We start from the raw sequence: 25374 nt of genomic DNA on the forward strand, positions 1-25374 counted from the left end.
TTTTTATGAACCATCCACGTCATGAGAACACTTTGTGGGAAATGTAAAATAACTATTTAAATAAAGGAAAGGAACTCTAACACATATAATTTAGTGCAAGACCAGCAACCGCATCACTTCTAACCAAAGCATTTTTAGGTACCAGATGATTCAAGGAAAGCAATATGTGAAATTCAGGAAATTGAGTAGTTTCCGAGACCAACTGACAATAAGCACAACTTATAGGAAAAGGGCTTGTCCCACTACCTGCTCTCTGAAAGACGTGTTCTCCAGCTCCTGGTCATTCTCAGCGTATGTCAAGATGGTCTTGAGGGATTTGCGGAGAAACTCTTCATTGAAAGTCTTGTTCTGACCCACCAACGAACTTAGGGACATTGTCACCTGCATCTTCACGCGGGCAAAATTCTGTAACATAAAGCAGCAATAACAGGCAAAATTTTGTAACATAAAGCAGCAATAACTGGCAAAATTCTGTAACATAAAGCAGCAATAACAGGCAAAATTCTGTAACATAAAGCAGCAATAACTGGCAAAATTCTAAACAGTAAACGTTCAGTTTCAATGTTAGACACCCCCCCCCATATCAAGGTCTGTAGATTTTTAATTAAGCACCAATAGAGGCATCTAGCAGAAAGGGCCAGGATCAGACAGAGGCAACACTTTGTTCAATCTTATTTGACTACGTAGCACTCAGCACTATGTCCAACACATCAACAAACTTAAAACTGATAAAATGAATCCATGCCTGCAAAAATTTACATTTGTAATTGGAAGAGGCTAGAGAGACCAGGATCCTGGTCTGTCTAGCCTGTGAGTCTAGAGAGACCAGGATCCTGGTCTGTCTAGCCTGTGAGTCTAGAGAGACCAGGATCCTGGTCTGGTGTGGTCTATTGTCTCTAAAGAGACCAGGATCGTGGTCTGGTGTGGTCTATTGTTATGATCGTGGTCTGGTGTGGTCTATTGTCTCTAAAGAGACCAGGATCGTGGTCTGGTGTGGCCTATTGTCTCTAAAGAGACCAGGATCGTGGTCTGGTGTGGTCTATTGTTATGATCGTGGTCTGGTGTGGCCTATTGTCTCTAAAGAGACCAGGATCATGGTCTGGTGTGGCCTATTGTTATGATCGTGGTCTGGTGTGGCCTATTGTCTCTAAAGAGACCAGGATCGTGGTCTGGTGTGGTCTATTGTTATGATCGTGGTCTGGTGTGGCCTATTGTCTCTAAAGAGACCAGGATCGTGGTCTGGTGTGGCCTATTGTCTCTAAAGAGACCAGGATCGTGGTCTGGTGTGGTCTATTGTTATGATCGTGGTCTGGTGTGGTCTATTGTCTCTAAAGAGAACTTGCCTTCGTGGACACACCTGAAGGTGACGTGGGTGTACTTCAAATCCTCTTTGTAACGAAAGTTACCTTTCAGTTTTGAATTTGCAGCCCTCACTGTCAAACTGGACTTCCCTACCACTAGATGCTCGTTGCTTTCGGCTTTCCTCGACGTCAAGACGGCCATAAAATCATCAAATGAGTCGAAATACTGCCCTACGGAGATGGGGGCCGCCATCTTGAAGTCGAAAATTGAAAGGAAAGGAAGTTGGACTCGGGGTTTGAGCATGCGCACACGCAGAAAATTTCCCTGGTCTCCCTAGCCAGGCTGGCTAGGGAGACCAGGATCCTGGTCTCGGGAGACACTTCCTTTGTAATTTTATTACATCCTTCTAGGGCACTATAATCCACCACATCAATAAACACAAGAAATAAGTAATAAATCTACGACAAATAGAAGCCTTTGTTCCATGTTTTGTAAATGAACAGAAACAAATCAGGTAGTTGCAACCACTCACGTTTCCAAGCTCGAAGTTCTGTCTCATCAGCAGATAGAGAGAAGCCGAGGCCTGCGAGCGCGTGGCTGCGATGGGAGAGCTGCAGTGACGCAGCAGACGCAGGCACAGCTCTGCACACTGCTCCGCCTCTTCCTCAAAGAGAAGGTCAAGGAACTGCAAGGAGAGAAATGATGGGATAATTTCTTTGAGAAAAACAGCAGATGGTCATGGTTAACAGTCACTAAGAATTGGGTTAAAGGAAAGTATGATTTAGAAAAAGAAAAGTACATTGACACAAGAACGGCCATTTAGTGCAGGGAAAAGGAACGATAGGCATACAGAAACAACATTGGAAAAGGAAAGAAGTAGGACCTACCACTGGCACCCTAAAAGGTGACAAGAAAAATGAACATTAGAAAAATAAAAGTACATTGACACAAGAACAGCCATTTAGCGCAGGGAAAAGGAACGATAGGCATACAGAAACAACATTGGGAAAGGAAAGAAGTAGGACCTACCACTGGCACCCTAAAAGGAGACAAGAAAAACGAACAACTAATAGGATAAAAATCTCTCACAAGGGATTGACACCAGAAAATCAAACACTTCCATCTGGTACCCTTGGCTTGAGACAATAGCACTGTACCTCGAAGCCAAAGTTCTTCATACATCACCAGAGATAGACAAATAAAGTATACACAAACTGATTACAGCTAACAGACAGCACAACATACCTTTGTGACCAGAGCTCTCTGAGTTGCAAACAGATGCTGTAGTACGGCTGTACTCTGGTTCAGGGCCAACATATGGAGGAGGACACGCAGGGAACTGCCCAGCAGTGGCTGCAGCATCTCAGAGTTCTGGGCAATCTGTTAGACAGATATTTGCAGCATCGTAAGCGTTCCAACTATCAAGTACAGTCAAACCTGTCCATGATAACTATTCATTGTTGAGAGAAAAGTGGTCCGCTTAGACGGATAGTCCTCTTGGACAGTTTCATTGTAATACATAAAAAGGGGAAAGTGGTAAATGGCCATTGGCACTGGCGCTTGTCTTAAAATAAGTGGTTATTTGAGCAGGTTCAACTGATATAAAACAGTTTCACACTTTTACTTTCAAGCTTAAAAATTAACGTAATAATTTGACAGACTTTGTACAGAATGCTCATAAATTGAATTTGCCTTTACAAGTCAAATCAGATGACAACGCACTGTTCAAAATATCACTTGTTTACAATATACATGGTGTAAGAAAAAGCCATGATAGCTGTTAAGGGTAAAAAGTTTGGAATAATAGAAGTACTAATCTGTGCTTTAACTCCATCACTGCCAGTCACTTTATGCCTGTATAAAAAATAATAGTTTGTCCATCAGTGTCTGACCATGACTAATACATCTCGACTGTTACCGAAAGACTCTTCCATACACCATTTTGAAAAGTGACGTATTATTGAGTCTGACACTGAGAAATCGATCTAAACAAAATAATTTTCCTTGAGAGATAGAGAAGAAATAAAGGTAAAGACGGCTTGTAGCTTCTCCTCTATGGCAAATGAGAGAAGTTCTGGCAAAGAAAAATATGCCGTTATTTTGAGCATTTAAAAGCTTCATTTCCACTCGAAATTGTGCCCAGCTTGCCGGCTTGCATCTTCATTTCAGAGTTTCTTATTCAAGAAGCCTCACATAACTTGCTGCCCACTGTCACTGCTACTCTCACCTGTATAATGAGCTCTAAACTGTCCAGGCAGATCATGGAGACTTCAGCAGCTAAGCTTCCCTCATCTTGCATCTCAGTTTCCTGCTCCATCGGCTTAGGGCTGGAAAAGAAAGGACTTCTTAAGAGTGTGCAGATAGCCATGTTGGGTTTTAAAGTTCTCTATGACCCTTGACGTTTTTCAAAATTTATTTTATCTGTACCAACCCACCTGAATTGCTTCACCTGCCTTCTATATTTCTTTCTCCTCTGGAACAACACCCCCCCAACCCTTAACTAAAAATGTGACTATCAATCTTAGCGTAGTTGCTTAACTGTCAGAGAAACCTTAAATACCTCCCAAGAGAAAAGAACAAGGTGAAGGAAAGTATCACTTTAAAAAGCACTGCATTCAAAACAAAATTTCCTCTTTTGAAATACACCTCACCAATTTCTTCGTAAGTGTGTTTTTTTTTAAACAATTTTTTTTAAATAGTAGAGGGTTTTACGGCGCTCGCAACTGCATAAGGTCATATGAGCACCAAGGGGTGGGTGTCAACAGAGAAGTCTTAACTGGGAATCAGACTTAAACTGCTCACCTCTCTAGCTTTAACAGCACAAGGTCTGCTTCGACTATCAAGGCACCCCAAAAATAGCAGGTCACAAGAGAGTGACAAACATACAAAAGAAGTAGAAGAAAATGACAATAGTAAGGATCAAGAAAGAAAAAGCAGCAGTTCCCTGTTGTAGATCAGGCACAGTTATGAGTGTGACATGAGTCAGCCCATTTACAATTCTACTATGCTTGAACGAGAAATGTCCCCCCTTTGGGAATGGCCTAAAGACACTTCAGTCAGTGGCACCGCCCCGGGGGGTGACGTGTGTTTGAGTAAAGAGAAGCACATTGAAGCATCAAAGACATTTAGTGCTGGGAAAACAGACTCGCAAGCGACAGTGAAGAAAATAAAAAAAGTAGCATCTACCAGAAGTGCTCTTCAACCACCCACCTCAAAGGCTTTGAGGAATGTATTTGCTTTTATTACTGAAGTGTATCACTAAATAGTCCCAGCCAGAGTAAAGAAAACAATATCAAAATAACAGTCATTTAATGCAGGGACCCCCCCCCCCCAAAAAAAAACAAACCCAACCAAACAAACAAACAAAACCAACCCCCAGACAAATAGACGCAGCAAACAGAAGAAAAGAAAAGTAAAAGATAGATAGACTGACGGACAAAAACAACAGAAAGAGAGAAAAGAAGGGTCACACAGACAGCATTCTCATTGTTTTACGCCAACCTAGCATAAGCCTCATTCAACCAACCAACATTACACACACAGAGGAAGCTCACCTGTCAAACGAATCCACAGAGTGTCTCCACTGGACCTGGTCCTTGCGCCAGCGCAGACGCGAACCTCCGCTCTCCGGGGCAGCATTGGGCGGTGGAGTCTGAGAGCCACCAAGACCTGGAACACACAAGAGGAGGATTTATTTTTGAAATACTTTCTTAGAAATTAAAAACATTTCCTCTGTACCAACTAATACAACTTGGACTATCTAGGATGTTATTACTTCTATCCAGCCTGTCCTGGTCAAATCGGGTTGAGTGGGAAGCAGCATGCGTGCGAAAAGATGAGAACACAATCGAAATTGTCCAGGACAGCCACAAGTGGTTGTCTAGGACAGGTAAACATCTTGGACAATGTCATTATAATTCAGAAAAAAAATGCAAGGAGACAAGTGGGAAGTGGCCATCTGTACAGGTGACTGTCTTGGACAGGTGGCTGTTAGAATAGGTTCAAGTGTAGCTAATACATGAAACTTTCCATTTGGGAGAACAAACTCATGCTATCTGATTGCAATAGCAAAGAGTATAAAGGAAGAAGAAGCAAACCACACAAGAGCACCCACCAACCACCCACCCACCGAGGTAAAGAGTACTGAGACTACAAAATAAGACAGTGAGCGTACCAGAGAGAGAAGCCTGCGAGTTCTGTCTCCGTCTCATCATCATCTCTGTCCGAGCATTGCCCGTGCCTAGGATGGCCTCCTCAAGGCGTGACTTCATGTCCACGCTCTTCTTCAGGGTCTGCTGAGAGCACTGGGTAACCATTTTCTTGCCCTGGAACACAAGCACAACCAGCATATTTATTCGGATGACACGAATACAAAGCACGGGAAATTAAGATGAGACAAAACAAAATGTGAAATGGTATGGGTTTAACGCCCCTATCAACACTATTAGGTTATTTAAGGGGTGGGACCTCCTAGTTTAAGGTCCGTCTCCGATAGGACCGAGTCATATGGGAAGTTCGTGTAAAGTGCCTTTCCCAAGGACACAACGTCGGACCAAGCTGCGGCTCGAACCCCCAAACCCGCAATCTCACGATTACGAGTCCGGAAGCCTAACCACTAGGCTACCGACGCCACTTGAGACAAAACGAAAGGCACATATTGAAACAGAAAGACAGGCAGACAGGTAGGCACAGAAATACAGACAGATGGACAGATGGAAAGTAGGATGGATGAATGATGGAAAAAAAGAAATGATCGACACACAGAAAGACAAACAATTTGACAGAGACTAACAAAAGATTCATTTAGAAAACTAGGAAAAAGTAAGATTTTGAAAACAATTACTTTCTAGTAAAATTAAGTAAATACAATAAACAACTTTCAAGTGAAGGCATCTACTACCACAATAGCACAGTTTCTTTGGAACTATTCACAGGAAGGACCTTCGTCCTGAGCTTATCTTCAACATTTCAAATCCGAGGGACCAAAATAATATGAAACTATTATAAGGGTCTCTGGTTCACTCAAATTATCTTGCCTCATGATCATTCGGGTGGAGACCATACTTTGGTGCCTCAAAATTAATTAAAAATCAAAACTGTCAATGTGCGTACATTGCGCAGGAGCATTTTACCAACTTTCCATACAGAAAAAAATCATTTTAAAATCTTTTATCAAACAAATATCATCACATTCTACAAGACATTAGTCACAGATGTACATGTAGTCAATAGCTTGGACAAGAACATGTCAATAAACCCTTTATAAAACAGAATGTGAAGTTGACCTGATTTCAGCCCAACATATTTAAGTACACATAGTGTCCCCCAAAGTGACAATAGGTAGATCTAGTTACTGAAGACAGGAGATCAAATTTTTAAAAATTCAACTCAAAAGAGAAAAAGTTCAAATTGATTTACACAAAGATCCGTTTCAAAGTTACCTTAAAAAAAGTGTTTTTTAAACTCAAATATTATTTTTATTTCATAAAAAACGCAGACCTGACAAAATAACAAAAGGGCCATAAAAAATATCTGCACAAAAACAAAACTGCACTTTTTTAATGAATCCACATGAAGAACTTTATACAAGCAGATCGACGCCGAGACGACTTCGGCGACTCAGGCTATCCAGGCACAGCTGGAGGTAGTGTGGTTAGGTTAAACGCCAACACAGCAGGAGCTCGCATCCGCCTCAAGCCAAACAAAACTAGCTGAGTATTACTAAGCCATGTTTAGAACAAGTCAGTACAGACGCCATTAAATTAGAACAGAGACTGACCTCGCACAAGGTCACACAATGCTCATGGACGTTGTCATGACTCCCAACATTTTTTATTCCCTACCCTAATTGTGTTAAAATACAATGCACCCAAAAAAAAAATATTCTCAATGAAACAGAGTGAGCTTGCTGTTGAGTGCTAATTTATGCTGAATCGGTAAAATAACTGTCACATTTCAATCAAACAGTTAAGGATAATACTGATAAAACTCAAAAGAAAAAGGAGGAGAAAATGACATTAGACCAGCCATTCACCACTCATGCTGGAAGCAGATCTGAAGTTTTTACAGCAGTAACCACTCAATCTGGACCATGAGGTTAATTAGGACAAAATCAATATGGAGACATAAGTATTGTTCGAGGAGTATGATGACCCTACAGAGAGCCTGCTAATTTGCCAGGAAAAAAAAGTTTTCTAAAAAGACGTTTACCTTAAATGAAGAGTCTAACAAATGATCAAAATTTGAGAAAAACAAGGAGCATAAAGAGAGATTGTTGGGTGATAGACAGGCAGTACAAATAGAGCATGAAAGAACGAGACCCTGCCTTTTAAAATCACCGTAAGCACATTCCAACCAGCCACACTAGAAAATCTTTATAGCAAACAAAAAAGCAAATACATTTTAGAAATGAATAAAAAGATTTCTATTGAACACCTGACGAACATTTGTCAACAGGAGTCAAAGCCGACAAAAACTCTGGTCAGTTGTCAAATCATGAAAGAATACAAAGAAATAAACAATAACCGTAGAAACTCTGGCCATACTAGGACCATCATAGTACACTGAACTCCTGCATTTTACATAATAAACTTAATACAGATCTACACTCACAGATCACAGCTCTCAAAATACAGCACACTTTCTTTGACAACACAGTGCACACTCATTATTTACTGAAGCATATAAAGGTATGTATAATCATCATATGCATGCATGTAAATACTCATTCTAAATGATGAAGATAGGGATGACTCTATACGTGTGACATCACAATGATACAGTGGGAAAAACGTTACAGTACGTATATATATAACGTGGGTTCACATACAAGATTTTGTTGTGCTTTACTGAGATGCCATGCATCATAATAAACAAGAACGCGAGACTGGAAGACATTACATATTAACATGTACACATGTCTTCATTTCACAAATTTCTTTCAAAACTTCAGGACATGAGTTTACGAGACACGTTTTTTTTTGCTTGTTATTAAGTTTCAAAGCATTCAGAATATTTACTTATGCTGACTGACATACAAAACCTATCCAAGCACATGAACAAATTTATCAAATGAGCAACAATCATAAAGATCAATGCTTCAACAGCTTAGAAGACAGAAAGTAAAAGTACATACACCAGGGGTTTTCCCCCCCCCCAGAAATAATAGAGTAAGAACACGAGAGAAGAACAGGAACATAAGCAAAAAAGGCTCAAAATAGACATTCGAGGGAGAGTCCGTAAAATAATTGACAGCAGCAGCATACACGTGGCAACAAAAAATGATAGACCTTAAAAATATACATTCCATCAAGCAAGACCCACTGCACCTAAGAGTATTTCAAACATTGTAATTGCAAAAACTAAACTTTAAAACAAAAAATTTCATGGACATACATACAAAAAGAATATACGGCTTTCATACCAGAGAAAAACAGATGGTAAAAAAGGTAAAAATCAGAAATTACCCCCTTACTTCATGTAGTTAAGCACATCAATGATAAAGTTAATCATCCAGATATTTTTTAAAGAAATGTCACAGCTAATTAGGACTGCGTATCTCCAAAGCCATGTAACACTTGTAAGACTCAAGACTCCATAAACTACTCCGGTAATTTTGCTGCCTTAAGAGAATGATCACATTAGTTTGTTGATCCATCACAAATTGTGCGATCTCAAACAACCTACAACTCGGCAATCCACCTTACACTTCACAGTCATTGAATGTACAAACTAGCTGCAAAGAGGTGGGTGGGTGATGTACTACAATTTACTTTTATGAAAAAACTATTGAAGATTCAAAAGGCTGAAGCGTATTTTACCTCTGTGCCTACCAGCCGTATAGCTGGCCAAGTTGCAACTTTCAATTGACCATTTATGAGATTTTATGGGGGGGGGGGGGGGACTTGGGGCAGGGGCGGCGGCGTAATTATCTGTGTAGCTGGCAAAGTTGGAACTTTTGATTAACCTTTTATGACATCTCTATTTTACTTCAGAGAGTGAGCGCAGCCCATGCCTACCTGTGAAGCTGGCAAAGTTGTAACTTTTCATTAACCTTTTATGACATCTCTATTTTACTTCAGAGAGTGAGCGCAGCCCATGCCTACCTGTGAAGCTGGCAAAGTTGTAACTTTTCATTAACCTTTTATGACATCTCTATTTTACTTCAGAGAGTGAGCGCAGCCCATGCCTACCTGTGTAGCAGGCGAGTCCTCCTTGCTGTTGGTGCGAGTGAGCAGGTTGCTGCCTCCCCTCAGCAGGTCCACCGACTTGCGCTGGATGCCCTCCCACAGCTGCTCGTGCAGCGACTGCGACTTAGGCAGCGTGTGGCTCTTAGGCCTGGCCCCGCTGCCTGATGAGCCGTTCCCGAGCAGCGTGGGGCTCGGGCTGCCTCGGTCGGCCATGCGGTCTCCGCCACCGCCACCGTTGCCGTGGTGATGGTTCAGGGTCCAGTCCTCCAAGGTCTCGTCGGACCAGGTGCGTCTAAAAAGTTTATGCACTGAGGGCAGGGCCCACTTGGCCTGAGGGACACGACACAACAGACGCCGTTTTTGCCTTTAGCTTTTCTCTTTCAAGGTCATATTTCTCTTCACTGATTTTTTTTATTACAATTTTTTAATATCTTTATACTTCCAAAACAAAACGTTTATTTCATCCCCCCACTCAGAATAAAAAAACCCAGGATTTACTTCTCGCATTATCGTTCTCAGGGTCATACGTCTTTATTCTCAACTTCAATTCATTTTTGGGAACTTTAACCCTCAAAACTAAAATGATTGCAAATAACACATTTACTTTAAAAAAATAACAGAACTCAACGTTCCTTTCTTTTTAAGTAAGCGAAAACAGGAAAAAGAAGGCCACATAAAATCCCCCATGGCTTAGAAGGACAAAGCGAACATTAAAAAGTTGGTGGAATTAGTAGACCATGAGTTTTATTCGAGTGTACAAATAATTTCAGAGAATGTCGAGAGACTTGGTCATAGAGGATTCAAATTCTTGCCACTTTGCTTTTTCTCCCCCCAGTCCTTTTCATTAAAAAAAAAAAAAAAGCCCTATCGGTTGAAAATACAGCATTCTTTCACCTAAATGATCAAACTTGACTCCCTTATATCACAATACAAAACTTTCACAAATTATTACTAGTATTTCTTCCAGAATCCCCAAGCAAGAGTGACCATCACAACTTCACACCCATTTATCTGATTGATTAAAAAAAGAATAAATCAATCTTTTATTTTTTATTTTAAGTTAATTCATTTTTCGTTTGTTTCAGTAATATTGGTGGGATTAAAAGCAAAAGCTGTGAGTAAGTTAAATCCTTAAATATGAACACAAGTATGATACTTTCCCCTCATAGGCAGATATATAAGTAGTGTGAGTCTGAGAGATTGGTACACAGATACATACAAGATAGAGAGATGGAAAAATAACTAGAAGGTACAAAGAGTAGAGTACACGATAGACAGATCATTTTGTTTTATGGTATCTACAGCATGAATGCAACAGCACGTGGGGTTCTACTTTCAGTGCTGGACAAAACTAAAAAGCAGTTTGCAGGTAAAGTCTGTTAAGCAGGTCAGTAAAAACATCTGTTGGAAAACCAACTAAGAAGCAACAGACGAAAATAAAAGGAATTACTGCAAAAGCCAGTCACATGGAGGGAGAGTAGAAGGAGACAAGCTGTGAGGAGTTGGGGAAGGTAGAACAGCTCCCAAACCTTCTACTAAAATCATGACTGTACCACAGGTATGAAAGGGTCAAGTTGATGCCATGTTACAAAACTGACCAGGTGAGAAATTCTGTGTTGAACCGTGAGAACTACAGAGAGTGAAACACACCGAACTGAGGATCAACCATCCACCGATAGAGAGGCTCAACAAACATTTAATATCTGGCAAAACCGAAGGTGAAAACTTCAAAGGGGCCAATCAGACACACAAACACACATTAAGACACACACACACAAATACAAACGCACACACAAAACAATCCACAAAAACACAGTCAGAATGAGTAACATGCCTGTTCAATCATGCCTCATGCCCAAAAAGAAGAAGATGTTAAGGAAGGAAACAGTCATTTAGACCACACAGTAAATCCACCTGGCAAAAATCACCAGCCCACACTCCAGAGTTTCTACCTACAAGGATGATGTCAAGCTGCTATCATCTTTTAACCCTTTGAACCTTGCCTACTGATTGAATTTGAATTAGCAATATGCTACTTCATGAGCACCTGCAGACCCTGATTCCCTGTTTTGTCCTTTACGATGGAATCATGCTTGAGAAGCCCAAGGGATATGTTATTGTCAAAATCAGGAGGCCAGGGTTCAAAGGTTAAACACCAGACATGCAGATCATAGATCATTGCACTGAATACAGGCTAACTAATTAATAGAGCAGCCACAATCATACAATCCTCAACCAAAGAGTAACATAGTGACATTTAAACCAACACGCCAATACAGAAGCATACACAACAGCCTCATTCCATCTGCATGTCAAAGGGAAGTAAAAATATGAAATATTCCAGAATGTTCATTTGTTGACTGAGGCTCAGCTGACCTGTACTTTTATTTACTGATATGCAAATTAGTCCTTAAATAATCAGTAACTGGGAAAATATTATCAGACAGCAAAATCTGAGACAGGGAGGGGAAGTTGATGGGCAAAGAAAAAGAAAGGAGATTATAGCACAAGCTACGTCATCGTATCCAAAGCAACTGAGCTGTTGGTGGGTGACGTTCTCTGTAAGTTCTTTCGATATCAATCTTATTTCGTCCCAAACTGATCAGGACAAGGGTAAATCTGAAAGGAAGGGAATTGCTGGGAGGGTAAACTGCATCAGAACACCCAACAAAGATCTTTCCAGGGCAATGTCAGCTTCTCTTCTGCAATGAACTAACACAACCACTCTCATTCAATAACACAAATAAGAACACAGAGTTAAAAAAGAGACAAGGTATACCACCCCAGACTGTCTCTCACACTCCTCCAGTGACGTAAAATAGAGACCACTGCCTTGTTGTACCAAAAGCAAGTCGGCATGACAATCCCTGCATTACACCACAAACAGATAATGATACAGTAACGCTGAAAAGTATATGAAGCAGTCCAACCCAGAATGCCCTCCGACAAGCACCATAACACACACATAACCTCACAAGTTCTCCGACATACCAAGCAGAATAAGTGCAAACCATGAAAAATTAAGGAACAGTTCCACAAAAACATTTAAAGAACAGACACAGAAAAGTGTACAGCCGACATAGTGATCCACAACCACCTCTTCAACTTCATCCTATCAAAACTGGGAAACTTATTCACTCTACTGCTCACAAGAGAATTTTACATACAGGAAATTTTATAGTCCTTGAATAAAAGGTGACTCTGTTAGCTTTAAATCATTCATGTAACATTCTAACCCTTTTCCTCATGTGTCAGCTATCAGCCAAGACAATAAGACACTGGGATTAGTTCACAGTAAACCAGCACATATCCACCCCCAGGGGGAACAACAAAAGTGGAACCAACCAATCGACATGACCAAAGTCTGAGTGAGGAGAAAAGTGCACATACAAAACCAGTGAACGATGGAATTTACAAAAAGTATTGATGGTTAAAATCAACAAGCATCTATTAATCAATACAGCAAAAAAATCCTGCATCTAACCTAACCCAATGAGAGGAAAACACTACATACAAGTAAACAAGTTGTGATAGATATTGAAGGGAAAAGATGCAGAAGGTATAAAACATTTTCTCCAATTTTATAAGCATTTTGGTAAAGATAACTCGCTTTCTAATTTCTCTAGTTTAGTTTTAGTAGAGGTTTTACGGCACTTGCAACTGCATAAGGTCATATGAGCGCCAGAAGATTAGAGGTGTTACAAGAGAGTAACAAACATAAAAAAGAAGAAGGGGAGATAAGGACGATAGATGTTTGATAGGAAAGAAGGAGCAAACCACACCAGAGCACCCGTCAACCACCCACTTTCTAATTTCTCTGGCAAATCTTGGCAGTTTTGAAAAAAAAAGTAAATCCTCCACAAAAACAAAACACTTCTGAAACACAAAATGTAAAAAAAAGCAGATAGTCCCCAAAATGTCAGAAAAGTTTCAACTGAGAACACATCTAAAGAGCTTCACACAAGAACCATTGCACAAGCATAGCAGACTCAGGGATTCAGAGGCCAGTGAGAGTGTGTTAAAAAAAAAACCTTCATACACGTCAACACACACAACTAGTGCTTAGAAAGTAGACACACATTAAACAATATTTCAGTTTTCACTCCACACTTTCAATATCGTAACTTTTTTTTTCTCCAGTTTTCAAAGCCCATGTAAGAGCCAACAGATTAAACATCAATGCTTTAATTACTTGAATAAAAAAACTTCAAGATGAAAACTCATTTCCTTACAGAAGAACACCTAAAAACCTAGCCTAGTAGCCCCCTCCCACAACTTTTCTTCAGCTATCCTGAGGCAATGATTTTCTTCAAACTTTATCGGAGTGTATGCAAAAGAACAAATTGCCAGGTCTTCATTCAAAGTTGATGCCAAATGTCACAAGTCACAGCCCATTAGTAGACCAATTACTCTGTCACAAACGTTTTTGTCCTTGAGTTATAGAAGCGAAAAACATCCAAAAATTTAATTTCCAATTGATAAAAAAAAGTTAACAGAAAAAAAAAAACAGGCTGAAAAAGGAAAAGACGCATATTTCCCTGTACCAACATGTGACCACAAATGGTAAAAATATTGCCCACAACATGCTAGACTATGAAGTGAAGTACCCTTAGAGCCTCTGAAATCCCAGTTTTCTGTGTTCTCCAACCAAACCTAACAAATTTTTTGCACTAATAATTCTCAGAATCAAAGTCTAACAGAAAAAAATAACTCTTTTCTATGTACAGTGACACTTAATTCATCTACAAAAATTCTCATAAAGAAACAGATTTCAAGGGAAACAAAAGAAAAGAAATTATGCCATCACGGAAAACTTGCATGATTTTAGAAGATGTGTACAGTACAATTTGCTTCCCAAAATAAAAAGGAAACTGATCCCAGACCAGTTAACCAGCAGGGTTTGTTTGCTCTGTGGGCATCCACAAGCCAGTAAAAAAACATCTATTAATATTTGAGGTATGAAACGAAAAATCATAAATGGCTCCACAGCGACTAGGTTGCAGGATCCACCTGATAGGCATCTGCACAACTGATGCCATTATCAGATAAACAGTCTATGATAGGTATGGGGGAAAAGAAAGGAGCTGGTATGTAACTCAAAAAACATGTGTAGCAAAGCTCAACAGGTGCCCCAAGCCAACTACTATCTGCAAACCGCAACGCAATACAAAATCCTTCGGGTGATTCCTCAAAGCTGGTAATCTTACAATTCATGATTTATGTCAAGGAATACACTCATCTCTCAAGAGTATCAAATCCTGACTTATGTTATACATTAGTTTTACTCAGTCATATGCCGAAATACCTATTCAGACTTCATGATCATATCTCTTCCACACACAGAGGCAAGATGACTTTCTCATCACAAACTAATTGTTGCTCATGTTGTTGTACATAACATACACCTTCTCTTATAAAAACATTTGTGAAACATCAAGATTTAAAAACAAGAAAAACTGTGTCAATTGAACTTGAACATCTATTAGTACATGAGTTGAGTGCATAAAACTTCTCTAACAAAGATCAAAAGTGCTGACAGCAGAAGACAAAAACTGTATTACAATGTCGGTAAAATAGAAATATCCATGGCATGACAGTGCAGAAAAGATAACACACTGTCCTAAAAAGTAACATTTTAAGTAAGACCAACACTAATTTTGGACTACAAAGTTCAAATGTGAGAGTTAATTGAAGTGGAAGATCTACAGTGCAGTTAAGGGGGGGAAGTAACATTTGATTATTGAATACACAACAAGTTAGAATCAGAATACACACAAATATATTATTATATTATTACGATACAAGTGCGTAAAAATACGTACATCATGCTGAGGATGTACAGACAAAGCATTCAATGAGTCAAAACGTAAGACGATACACCCAAATAAACAAAAATAATCATTAAAAAAACAAAAGAACTACATCACAAGCAGGCTTTTCCAAAACAAAAAAGGTAATGCAATGCAGACCAGTCTCAATGCAAGTCACCGTGCACCATGCGCAAAATATTAAAACTGTCACCAGCAAAGTTGCTAAATCATCAACCTCTGTCCCAGTCCTCGTTAACATAAACTTTGTGCTCTATGCTGAATTGAAAATGTGCCTCTCTCTCAGAACTGTACTTATAAATACTTTTCATTTGAAAGTTGAAATAATACATAAAATTAAAAGCAAAAATCTAGAGATGTTTGAAATGAAATTTTGACAACAACTCATACAATTTCTTTTTAATCCAGACATTTGATTTAGCCTTTGCAATTTTACGGAAATTCAAAAATATATCTTCTGCCTCCACCAAAACAGCCAGAGCATAAACTTCTCATGGTAACAATATACAAGCAAGGATTATGACCGAAGGGCCAGATTTCAGTCAAGTATGTTATTCTATACACAATTCCAGTAGGTACAGATCCTCCCAATAATATGGTTGGTTATGGCTCGGGAGAGTGTTCACATTTTACACACACACACACAGTATGTTGTGCTTTCTTATTGTTGCGTTTAACGACACACCTAAATACTGGAACACGGTTCACAGACACACAGCTCACACACATACTTCTACTCACCCGGTACTCAAAGTTGGAGACGGCCAGGTACAAGACCTCCAGCAGGCTGGCCAGTCGAGTGATTGGCAGCTCCGACCACCAGTTTCTCAACAGTGACTGCTTTGAGTTCTTCAGCACCCACAGGAAGCATGCTAGGAGGCTGCGCGTCAACTCCAAACTAAGTGGCGTTTTGCGGTTCTAAGAGAAAAATGAAGACATAAAGAAAAAAATCGGGATGTGTTCTGGAGTAGGTCAACAGGACTTGTCAGTGTAAAGAGTAAACTGTTTGCTTCTGATACTAAAACTTCTGGTTAATTCCAAGTTAACGCAGATACATTTTGGGAGGGGGAGGGAGGATGTCAATCCCTCAAATTTTACACACATCTGACCACAGGGTAGAAGGGAATGGATACAGATGAAAATCGCATTATAACTTCACATCTCAGTTAACCGAACAATTCATTCCATATAATTAATTCAATCTTCTGAGGATGTATGGCTTCGGCGTGTATGAGCAAATCACTGTCATACCCTCATTCCACTGATGTAGGTGTTGTCATTAGTAAATAAACGTGACAGAATCAGTACTTCAATGACAAATGAGTATGAAATCATGGACTTACAGAGGTGAAGTGACCTTGTAACAACAGAATGTCTGTCAATCAACCAACAAAGTGCATAACTATTTTATAGTACCCGTATCAAGAATTTAAATCATATTTCTTCAGTCTCAGTGAATCTGTAAGGACTAATGGTCAAAATGTTCTTTTCTAGAAAATTTCAGAAAACCTAATCAAATGAGATAAAGAGGACAAAAAGTAATCCACAACCCCCAAAACCACCCTTTCAAGACAACCAATACTGCAACTAAATATGTCAACTAGTCTTCACAATACTTTAAAAACTTTTTGTTCACTCATAATCCCCATCACAATCAAACAAGAAGAAGATTCAAATAATCCTCCGAGCCTGAACTAATACATTTCACTAACAGCTTGTAAATGTTTAAACGGCCACCGTCACATTGTTGATCAGTCCGAGGCAGCTACCTACCTTACTACCGTCCCCAGCTTCCTCATAAGACTGTAAGCTGGCCGCACTTGAGCCCGAATGGTGTATCCGATGCACCACGTTGGGTCCAGCAATCGCCATGGCTATCCGCTGGTTGATCTTGTCCCCCTCCTCATCCACGCCCAGAGCCCCACCCAGCCCACGCAGCTTATGGCTGTCCAGAGCAGGATCGTGCAGCTGCGGCAAGGCGTCAATCACAATTCCTATAAGAGGCAGGTAGAGCGCAGCCAGCCGGGACTTGACCTCGGGGTCAGTGTAGCGCACATCCAGGTCATGGTTGTAGAGGATGTTGCGAAGGACGCTGATGGCACGCAGGTGAATGGCTGGATTCCTGGGGGGGGGGGGGACATCATCATTGAGCATTGAATAAGACATATTCGTTGGCCAACAGCAGTAGAATTTTAAAGTACAGCTCACATAAGTTAAGTCCATATTATGCAAAACAGGAGCAATTGCAGTCTGTGCAGTCACTCAAATTTATCTCAGATAAACAGTCATTCCTGAAGAGTCAGGAGCCCAGGAGAGCGGGCGGGGGCAGAAAAAGGAGATGAAAGCAGACAGTAGAACATGGTTACAAAACAGGAAAGGAGGTGAAAGGAGAACATTTTACAGACTTAGTTTTAGTAAGGTTTTAAGGCGCCCGCAACAGCATATGGTCATATAAGCGTCCAAGGGTGAATGTCAACAGAGAAGTCCAAACAGGGAATCAGCCTTGCTCCACTCACCTCTCTAGCCTCAGCAGCACAAAGTCTGCTTCCACTATCAAGGCACCCTGGAGATAGCAGTTCACAAGAGAGTGACAACCATAAAAAAGAAGTAGAGGAAAAATGACGATAGCAAAGATGAGGAAAGAAAAAGCAGCAGCTCCCCTTATGTTGTTCCGGCGCAGTATGAGCACGACAATGATAAATCAGTCCATTTACAAACCTACTGTGCATAAGAACATGTTAATATTCCCCCATTTGGGAATGGCCTAAAGACATTTCAGTCAGTAGCACTGCCCTTAGGGGGGGGGTTTAGAGAAGAAAATTTTCACAGTCACTGTCAGGTTTCAAACCTGGGACGTATTGAATGAGAGGCGAACACCGTACTTCTAGACCATGACGGCCCCTCTATCCTGCTGTGTTCCCAACATTTTGTCGAAAAGGGAAAAAGAGATAATCAAGATAAAAAAAGGCAGAAAGATACGGCAACACCAAGGCAGCGCTCATATGACTTTATCAGTTGCGAGCGCCGTAAAACCCTATACTACATACATACAAACATCTGCCCATGTGAGTACATTTCAAATATAAAAAGATAATAAAACATCAAATACCGAGTAATAGAAATTTTAAACAGACTTACAGCCAGACCTGTCATTTCTATGGGCTGAAGAAGGCTTGAGGAAGAGTTTTCGTCTGAACAACAAGAGCAATGTTCTTGTGTTGGGGGCTTTTTTACTTTGAAAAAAAAATAAAAATTTCAGAGAACAGCAAGTGACTTACGTCGCCTCAAAGGAGATGGCCAAATCGGAAAGCACAAGCCCCACCAAGTAGTGCTGGCTGCGGAACTGTGGGGTCAGGTTGTAGAACATGACTCGACTGCGGTCCACCAGGGTGGTGCTGGACGTGACGGAACTGCGCGAGCTGATGCTGCTGGTCGGAGAGTGAAGCCCGCTGGGGGTCAAGGGCGTGCCGAAGGGCAAGTTCAAGGGCAGGAAGTGCTCGTGGCTGCACACGATACGCAGGAAGTCCAGCCGCAGCAGCATTAGGCTAGTGGGATCTGACATCTGTTTTATATTTGAAGACAGCTGTGTAGGGAATACAATTTTGGGACATTTTAAAGTTCAAACCCAGTAGAAACTAATTACAATCATATTTAGAGTAGAAAGTAATTACAATTAAATTTGGAGTAGAAAGTAATGACCAAATAATCAAATTTGGAGAAAAAAACTAGTCACAATCATATCTTTTTTTTTGGGGGGGGGGGGGGGGGGGTAAGTGTTTTACGGTGCTCGCAACTGCATAAGGTCATATCAGCGTGCGGGACACACCTAATACTTTTAGTTGGTAGGAAATTTTGAATTTAGCCCAGGTGGCGGCCGAGGCCTACTCTTATCAATTTTAGACCACCAAGGGATCTTTAACGTGTGCAACTTGCACACGGGCCCTCTGAGATTTTTCGCCCTTGTCCAAGAAGGCTAGGTGCAGATCTTTCTTACCAGAAGATCAGGGGTGTGGCAGCAGTAAGAAGGAGTCAAGGAGTAGCAGTAGATAGGCTGCAGAAAGAATCAGGAGCCCAGAGGAGGGGCCAAAGGAGGTGACGGGGTGGGGGCAGAAAGAGGAGACGAAAGCAGACGACAGAATATTGCTAGAGAGCAGGAAAGGAGGTGAACGGAGACAATCTTAGAGAAGAAAATTTTTCGGTCGCTACCCGGATTCGAACCCGGGACCTTTGAATGAGAGGCCAACACCTCAACCTCTATCCCAAGAGAGCCCTCAATCATATCTGTTGGAGCAGAGCTACAGTCCTTTCATAAGCTGCTTATTTATTCCATCCAAAGCCCCACATAACGGTACCTAGAAATCCTTTTTTTTTTAAAACATGGATCAGAATGGATTAGAAAATCAAACTGCTTTGCACTACTATAGCAAACGGAAAGAGAGTTCTGAGGTATTTTCAAAGCAGTTCTATTATAGCAACAAGTATTGGTCTCAGCATTCAGGGTTAAGCTTTCACGGTGCTGTAAAGAGTTAAAAGATCTGACAGTCTATAAAGAAAATTTTGAGCATGGACTGTGAGCATTTTGGCCACATCAACACAGAAGATAACAAATGTGGAAAACAGAAGGAAGAGCAGGGTTCAAATCTAAGTTGGGGCACAGATTTCTCATCTTTCCAAGGAAAATTTTTCCAAACAGCAAAAACGAGCAACACTGAGTATAAAAAATTGCATAAGACCTTTTTTGTTGTAAATTTGGAGCTTGATCACTGATGAATGAAAAGTGGAAAGTTGAAGGAGGTACTCACTTTGCGACAGTACTGGCGGATCAGCTGGAACACAAAGCCACGGTCCATCAGGGACATGAGGTCGTGTAAGAAAAAAGCCAGGCTGGTGTTCAGGCCTTTGATGAGAGGGGGCTCCTGTTGGGGCAAGAAAGCACAGCATTTACAAATTGAAGAAAAAAAAAAATCAGACAAAATTTCTACAAGGGGAACCTTCAAAACAAAATTGACACATCCTCCTCTATCATTTCAAATAACTGCCTGGATCGATAACAACAACAACGCCTGGACCGATAACAACAACAACAACACCTGGATCGATAACAACAACAACACCTGGATTGATAACAACAACAACAACACCTGGATCGATAACAACAACAACAACACCTGGATTGATAACAACAAATAACTGCTTGTTGCTTTCATGAAATCTTTTAAACACACTGACTGACTGACAAGATGAAAATAAAAATATTGCTCAGACAGGATTACTACATGGAGAACCTTCAAAACGAAACTGAAACATCCTTTTCTATTATTTTATATACTTGTTTGCCGCTTTCATGAAATTTTTTTAACACACTGACTGACTGAACAAGAACTCAGAAGGATGTGACTTTTTTTTTTTAGTAGAGGTTTTACAGCCCTGGCAACTGCATAACCATAGCTCTAGCAGAACAAAATCCCTGATTGATAAAAAGACGGTAACTCAAGATGTAACTGAATGAATTGGTTTTTAAAATCTGCCAGTAAGGACTGTGTTCACAAAATTACACTCGATCACAACTCAAAAAGCTGATCAATCGTAAATCATTGTGATTTCAAGAAAATCGTACTTTATCTCAATAAAAATAATCTGATTCCCATTTCTTCAATAGTCAAAATATCACTGGAACTGAATGTAACTTTCCCATCACCACCATATGTTTTTGAGAAAAATATGCACACTGTAATAAAAAAAATAATTAGCAACAATATAGGACAAAAGATTCAGGTTCTCAATGTGAGGAAACAGCGCAGCAGAACACACAAAGTTGGAAAATGTGGTTCTTATTCTCCTGTGTATGAATTCTTGTTTCTTTGACATGTCCAGGTCTTTTCCACCTAAAAGTCTCACACCGGGTCACTGTCTACTGAAGAACCCACTGTGAATTTGCTCCTGACACTCACCTTAATGAATCTGTCCGCTATTTCTTTGATGATCATGGACACCAGAGAGCTGACATCATCAATAAAGTGGTCCAAAAACCTCATCTGTCGAGGGGCACATAACTTGTCCACTTGGTCCAAATGTTCCGCCATAGATTTGATCTGACCAGAGAATAAGACCACATAATTCAGCTTTCCAAAGAGAAATACAGTCGAACCAGATCGGAAAACCACCTGTCCCAAGACAAGCACCTGTGAAAACAATCACTTCTCATCTCCCCCCTTGTGTTTTTATACAACATAATGACGCAGTCTAAGAGGACCATCTCTTTAATACTATCAGAACATATGACAAAACCTGAGAAAATAACAAAAAGTCAACTGTTGGAAATGTTGTAACTTTAGTTCAATCGAGGTGTCCGACCTGTCACTCTCACTCTCAGCCTCGCGGTTGGGCCCTAGATCTAAATTCTAGATTTTCTCTGTCTGATCAATCTGAATCGCCCCAAACTCTTGCTACAACGTTTTCATCAAAATCTGAGCCATCTGATTTGTCATATGCTTGTTTTTGCTCAAATCCATCGCTATTTCCGTTTTCGAACTCAATTGAGTCGCTTTTCAACAAGTCGAGACACTTTCGAAGTGTTGGTAACGCGATCGCACTTCGATCAGCTCTTATACTAAAACTACTGGCCCGAAAAATTTCGTTTCGGTATCAAACAAAAAAAGAAACTTTTTGCTATACTATGCAAATCAAAATCCCGACCCCAGAGTCTTGTCAAGGCGAGACTTCGTTTCTAAAGACGCTAGGTCGGCGCAGGCAGTTTCGGGCGAGTCAGGGTGGAGCGCGTAAGGGAATTTGCGGGCGATAGCGGGCGAGTTAGGGTGTAATGTGTTAATACATGTTTTTCTGTAAAATCCACACAAAATGTGTTTTTAAACAATTCCTTTGATTTCATTATTTTGACGAGCCCCTGATTTCACCACGATGCCTCAAATATAGCTTCTGGCACAGTTTTTTATCTGTCTGTAGTGCAGCAGTCAGGCTCTTCTCTGTCAGAGGACTTGGGTTCGATTTCCATGTGAGGAGGATTTATTATTTTCCGTCTCACTGTTGAGATGTTGTATCCCTCTCAGCCCCAGGTTGGCCCTGATCGGAAGCAGCCCGCCTCGTAAACTATCCAATGGTGTCGAGTTAGGTGTGAAACATTTACAATTTTCTTTTTTTTAAAATTCAACAATTTTTAATGAATGTAATTTAAAAAAGAGAACGTGACTTACCATTAGCTCTAAAAAGAACCAGACATTGGGGAGAGCAACCTCTCGCGTTGTGTCGCTGGAGACCACCCACTGTAAGGCCAGTTCTTCGTGTACCAACTGGGGAATTTCAAACCCAATAGAAAAGGTCAGAAAAGATGTCTACTGAATTAATTTGCCAGTATGACGAATTGAGAGTAGAGAATAAAAAAAAACTATCTGCATAACATCACAGCTGTAGATGGAACCTTTTGACTCTAACACTCTTAATATAGTGTAAAGCGCATAGAGCCTGCTGTTGAGCGAGGATATGCGCTATACAAATGCTATCTATTATTATTATTAACGCAACTCGTCCTTTCACTACATTAGCTTGGTGTATGAGGTAGAGGCTGCTGGTTGAGGAAAAAACAGAGAAAGGAGTTATGGGCTCGGGTCTTAGCTCTTTATCTCCGAGGGGGGCAAACCCACTACGCCGGGGCCCTTTTTTGGTACTAAATCTAAAAATGACAAAAACGTCACTAAATGGGTCATTAAATCGAAACAAGCGAACCTTTTATGATAGTACTTCATCTAATGAATGAACTTCCGGTAAAAGAGACCGGTTTTCAGCAACTGGCGAAAAGTAATTTGATGTCGAAGTCGTAAAGGAATGTGCCCGAGCCGCTGACCAGCGGCTCACCGGCACAGCAGTTAAGACTGCGAGCCGCTGGGAGCGGCTTGTCGGAGAGTTTACTATCTGTAGAGAGTTTGGTCAACTCTACATTAATATAATATAGTGTAAAGCGCATAGAGCCTGCTGTTGAGCGGGGATATGCGCTATACAAATGCTATCTATAATTATTATTACACCATGCAGTACTTTGCCCTTCAGCAATATCAACAATAAATTACCTTCCTCTTCCTCTGCAAAATCCTGCCCACAAGAGTCCACTTTTTTCTCCTACTCTGAGGAAAATCTACCCCCCCCCCCCCACTTCCCTTTACCAATAAAATTCCTCTTTTCTCCTCCTTGCATTCACCTTTTTCCCTCGAATTTTTGGGACATTCTGAGGATCCTCTCCCTTCATGCTGCCTGTGCGGTCAAGCTGTCGACCGGAGAACGTTGAGAACTCAAAATCTGGAGATGTGGGCGTGCTACCAGCTAGGTCTGGATTGCTGGAGCTGCGGTGGTAGTTGGCTTTCGCCACCGGCAAAGATGAGGGTCGGCCCAGTGTGGCATAACCTTGGCCATGTGGGCTACCCAGGTTGGGTGAGGAACCTGCGAATGAATGAAACCACCACCATATGATAAAACCCAGAATGACAATGGTGAAGTAAACAGGGATGGCAACAGGACATCCATTTTAGTCTTTTCTGTTAAAGGGACAAAGATGTGGACAGTGAACCTCTGAAATTGTCGACATGGTTTATCAAAGTTCATACTCTGTACAATAACAGCTACATTTCACCAGAAACAGGTTAAGAAAATGGCAAGACATTGTAAAAGTAGGAAAAGATGACACTGAAATACATTATCCCCCCCCCCCCAATTTCTGGGCCAAGCCTTAGCTAATGCCTAGGTGACATTTTTACAGAAAGTTCCCCTGTTTAAAAAGTCAGCCATTTTCAAAAGGACATGAGCTTTATTTAATTATTTATATGACACGAGAGTACATTCTCGTACTTAAATTATTATTCCATTTTAACAGGAAGCCAAAGAAGTCGTTTTATTTCCATGTTTCTCTTTGTCAACACTTTCTAAATGAGCCTTGGTCAAAAGTATAGTACTTTTAATAGTAATTAATATCTTCTTGAATGATAGCATGAAACTGAATTGCAATAATAAACCAGATCAAAAGGGAAGTGATCTCGCTTCAGCAGTAAACCAAAGTAATTCATTGTATAAACATTTATTGTTTTAGGGTTATTTCAAAGAGTTCCTCTTGATAAATACAGAACTTCTCCCTGAACTGAAATCAGGTGTTTAGAAGGCCACTGGCAGGTCCTTTTCCTGTTCATTCCTTCTGTTGTTTCTGTGTATTTTCTACCTCACTTTTTAGCGGCACAAAACGACAGACACTGCATCAACGTGCTTCAAACCCACCTTGATGGTGTAGACCCAGACAGGGTATACTGAAGGAATACTGGATGTATGCAGCCAGCAGAGCGTTGCGTCCGTTGAGGTCATTCTTGTCCTCCAGTAGCTCGTGTACCCGCAGCACAACATGGGAGATGGCCTCAAATGTTGCTTGGCCTACGTTCACTGCAAACACATATAGAGGAACTTATTATTAAACTTACTGGGTAACTCCACTGAGTGTTAAAATATCAGGAGTCTACAAACTTAACCTCTTCCTCTCCAAAATTTTCACAATTGAAAAAAATTATTGCTATATGCTCAGACTTTTTTATACTGTCTGACAGAAAATGTTGTTCCCTGCATTTTGATATATATAATAAAATTCTTGTTCCTTGCATTTTTATACATAATTTATTTGACGTTCTCTCAAAAACATAGAAAAACATGTTGGGTTTTTTTTTTCAAATTCGAGGGTAATTCCAGGGGCCCCCGGGATTCCCGGAGCCTGGCAGTCACCCTGTACACGTGTTCCTGTCCGATCTGGCAAAATTTAAGGAGTTTTCAAGGAGATTTTTCCTTGAATGCAAATTCAAGCAGTTTTCAAGGACTCCTTGAATTCAAGGAGGCCGCGGGAACCCTGTGTAAGGACAAGACAAAACTGACACACAGAAACTACAGAAAACTCAGTTTCTGAACAACAGGAGGAAAGATGTCCAAAATGTGAAATCTACTGCAGAGCTAAGAGCCCAAGTCCACAAATCAAACAAAGTGCAAAAAGTGTGGGAAAGCACTTACATGTGAGGCAG

General features: G+C 40.6%; 1 protein-coding gene across 4 annotated transcripts in view; it reads right to left on the bottom strand.

The window, feature by feature from the left end:
- The window catches only part of LOC101852369 (dedicator of cytokinesis protein 7), a 72363-nt gene that overhangs the window by 17557 nt on the left and 29432 nt on the right, over positions 1–25374 (bottom strand). For 2 of the 4 annotated variants that reach the window (XM_005089535.3, XM_005089534.3), the window contains 16 exons: positions 24593–24751; positions 23529–23767; positions 22531–22626; positions 21271–21411; positions 20122–20235; positions 18598–18902; positions 17093–17441; positions 16061–16237; positions 15314–15319; positions 9495–9821; positions 5477–5627; positions 4857–4971; positions 3530–3629; positions 2548–2682; positions 1835–1987; positions 247–405 (listed from right to left, as the gene is read on the bottom strand). In XM_005089535.3, coding sequence (XP_005089592.1) covers positions 247–405; positions 1835–1987; positions 2548–2682; positions 3530–3629; positions 4857–4971; positions 5477–5627; positions 9495–9821; positions 15314–15319; positions 16061–16237; positions 17093–17441; positions 18598–18902; positions 20122–20235; positions 21271–21411; positions 22531–22626; positions 23529–23767; positions 24593–24751 — 2726 coding nt within the window. The remainder of the gene's footprint in view (positions 1–246; positions 406–1834; positions 1988–2547; positions 2683–3529; positions 3630–4856; positions 4972–5476; positions 5628–9494; positions 9822–15313; positions 15320–16060; positions 16238–17092; positions 17442–18597; positions 18903–20121; positions 20236–21270; positions 21412–22530; positions 22627–23528; positions 23768–24592; positions 24752–25374) is intronic. The other 2 variants (XM_035969205.1, XM_035969208.1) reach the window with 2 other exon arrangements.

This window comes from Aplysia californica, unplaced genomic scaffold (genome assembly GCF_000002075.1).
Source record: "Aplysia californica isolate F4 #8 unplaced genomic scaffold, AplCal3.0 scaffold00006, whole genome shotgun sequence".
Classification (NCBI taxonomy): domain Eukaryota; kingdom Metazoa; phylum Mollusca; class Gastropoda; order Aplysiida; family Aplysiidae; genus Aplysia; species Aplysia californica.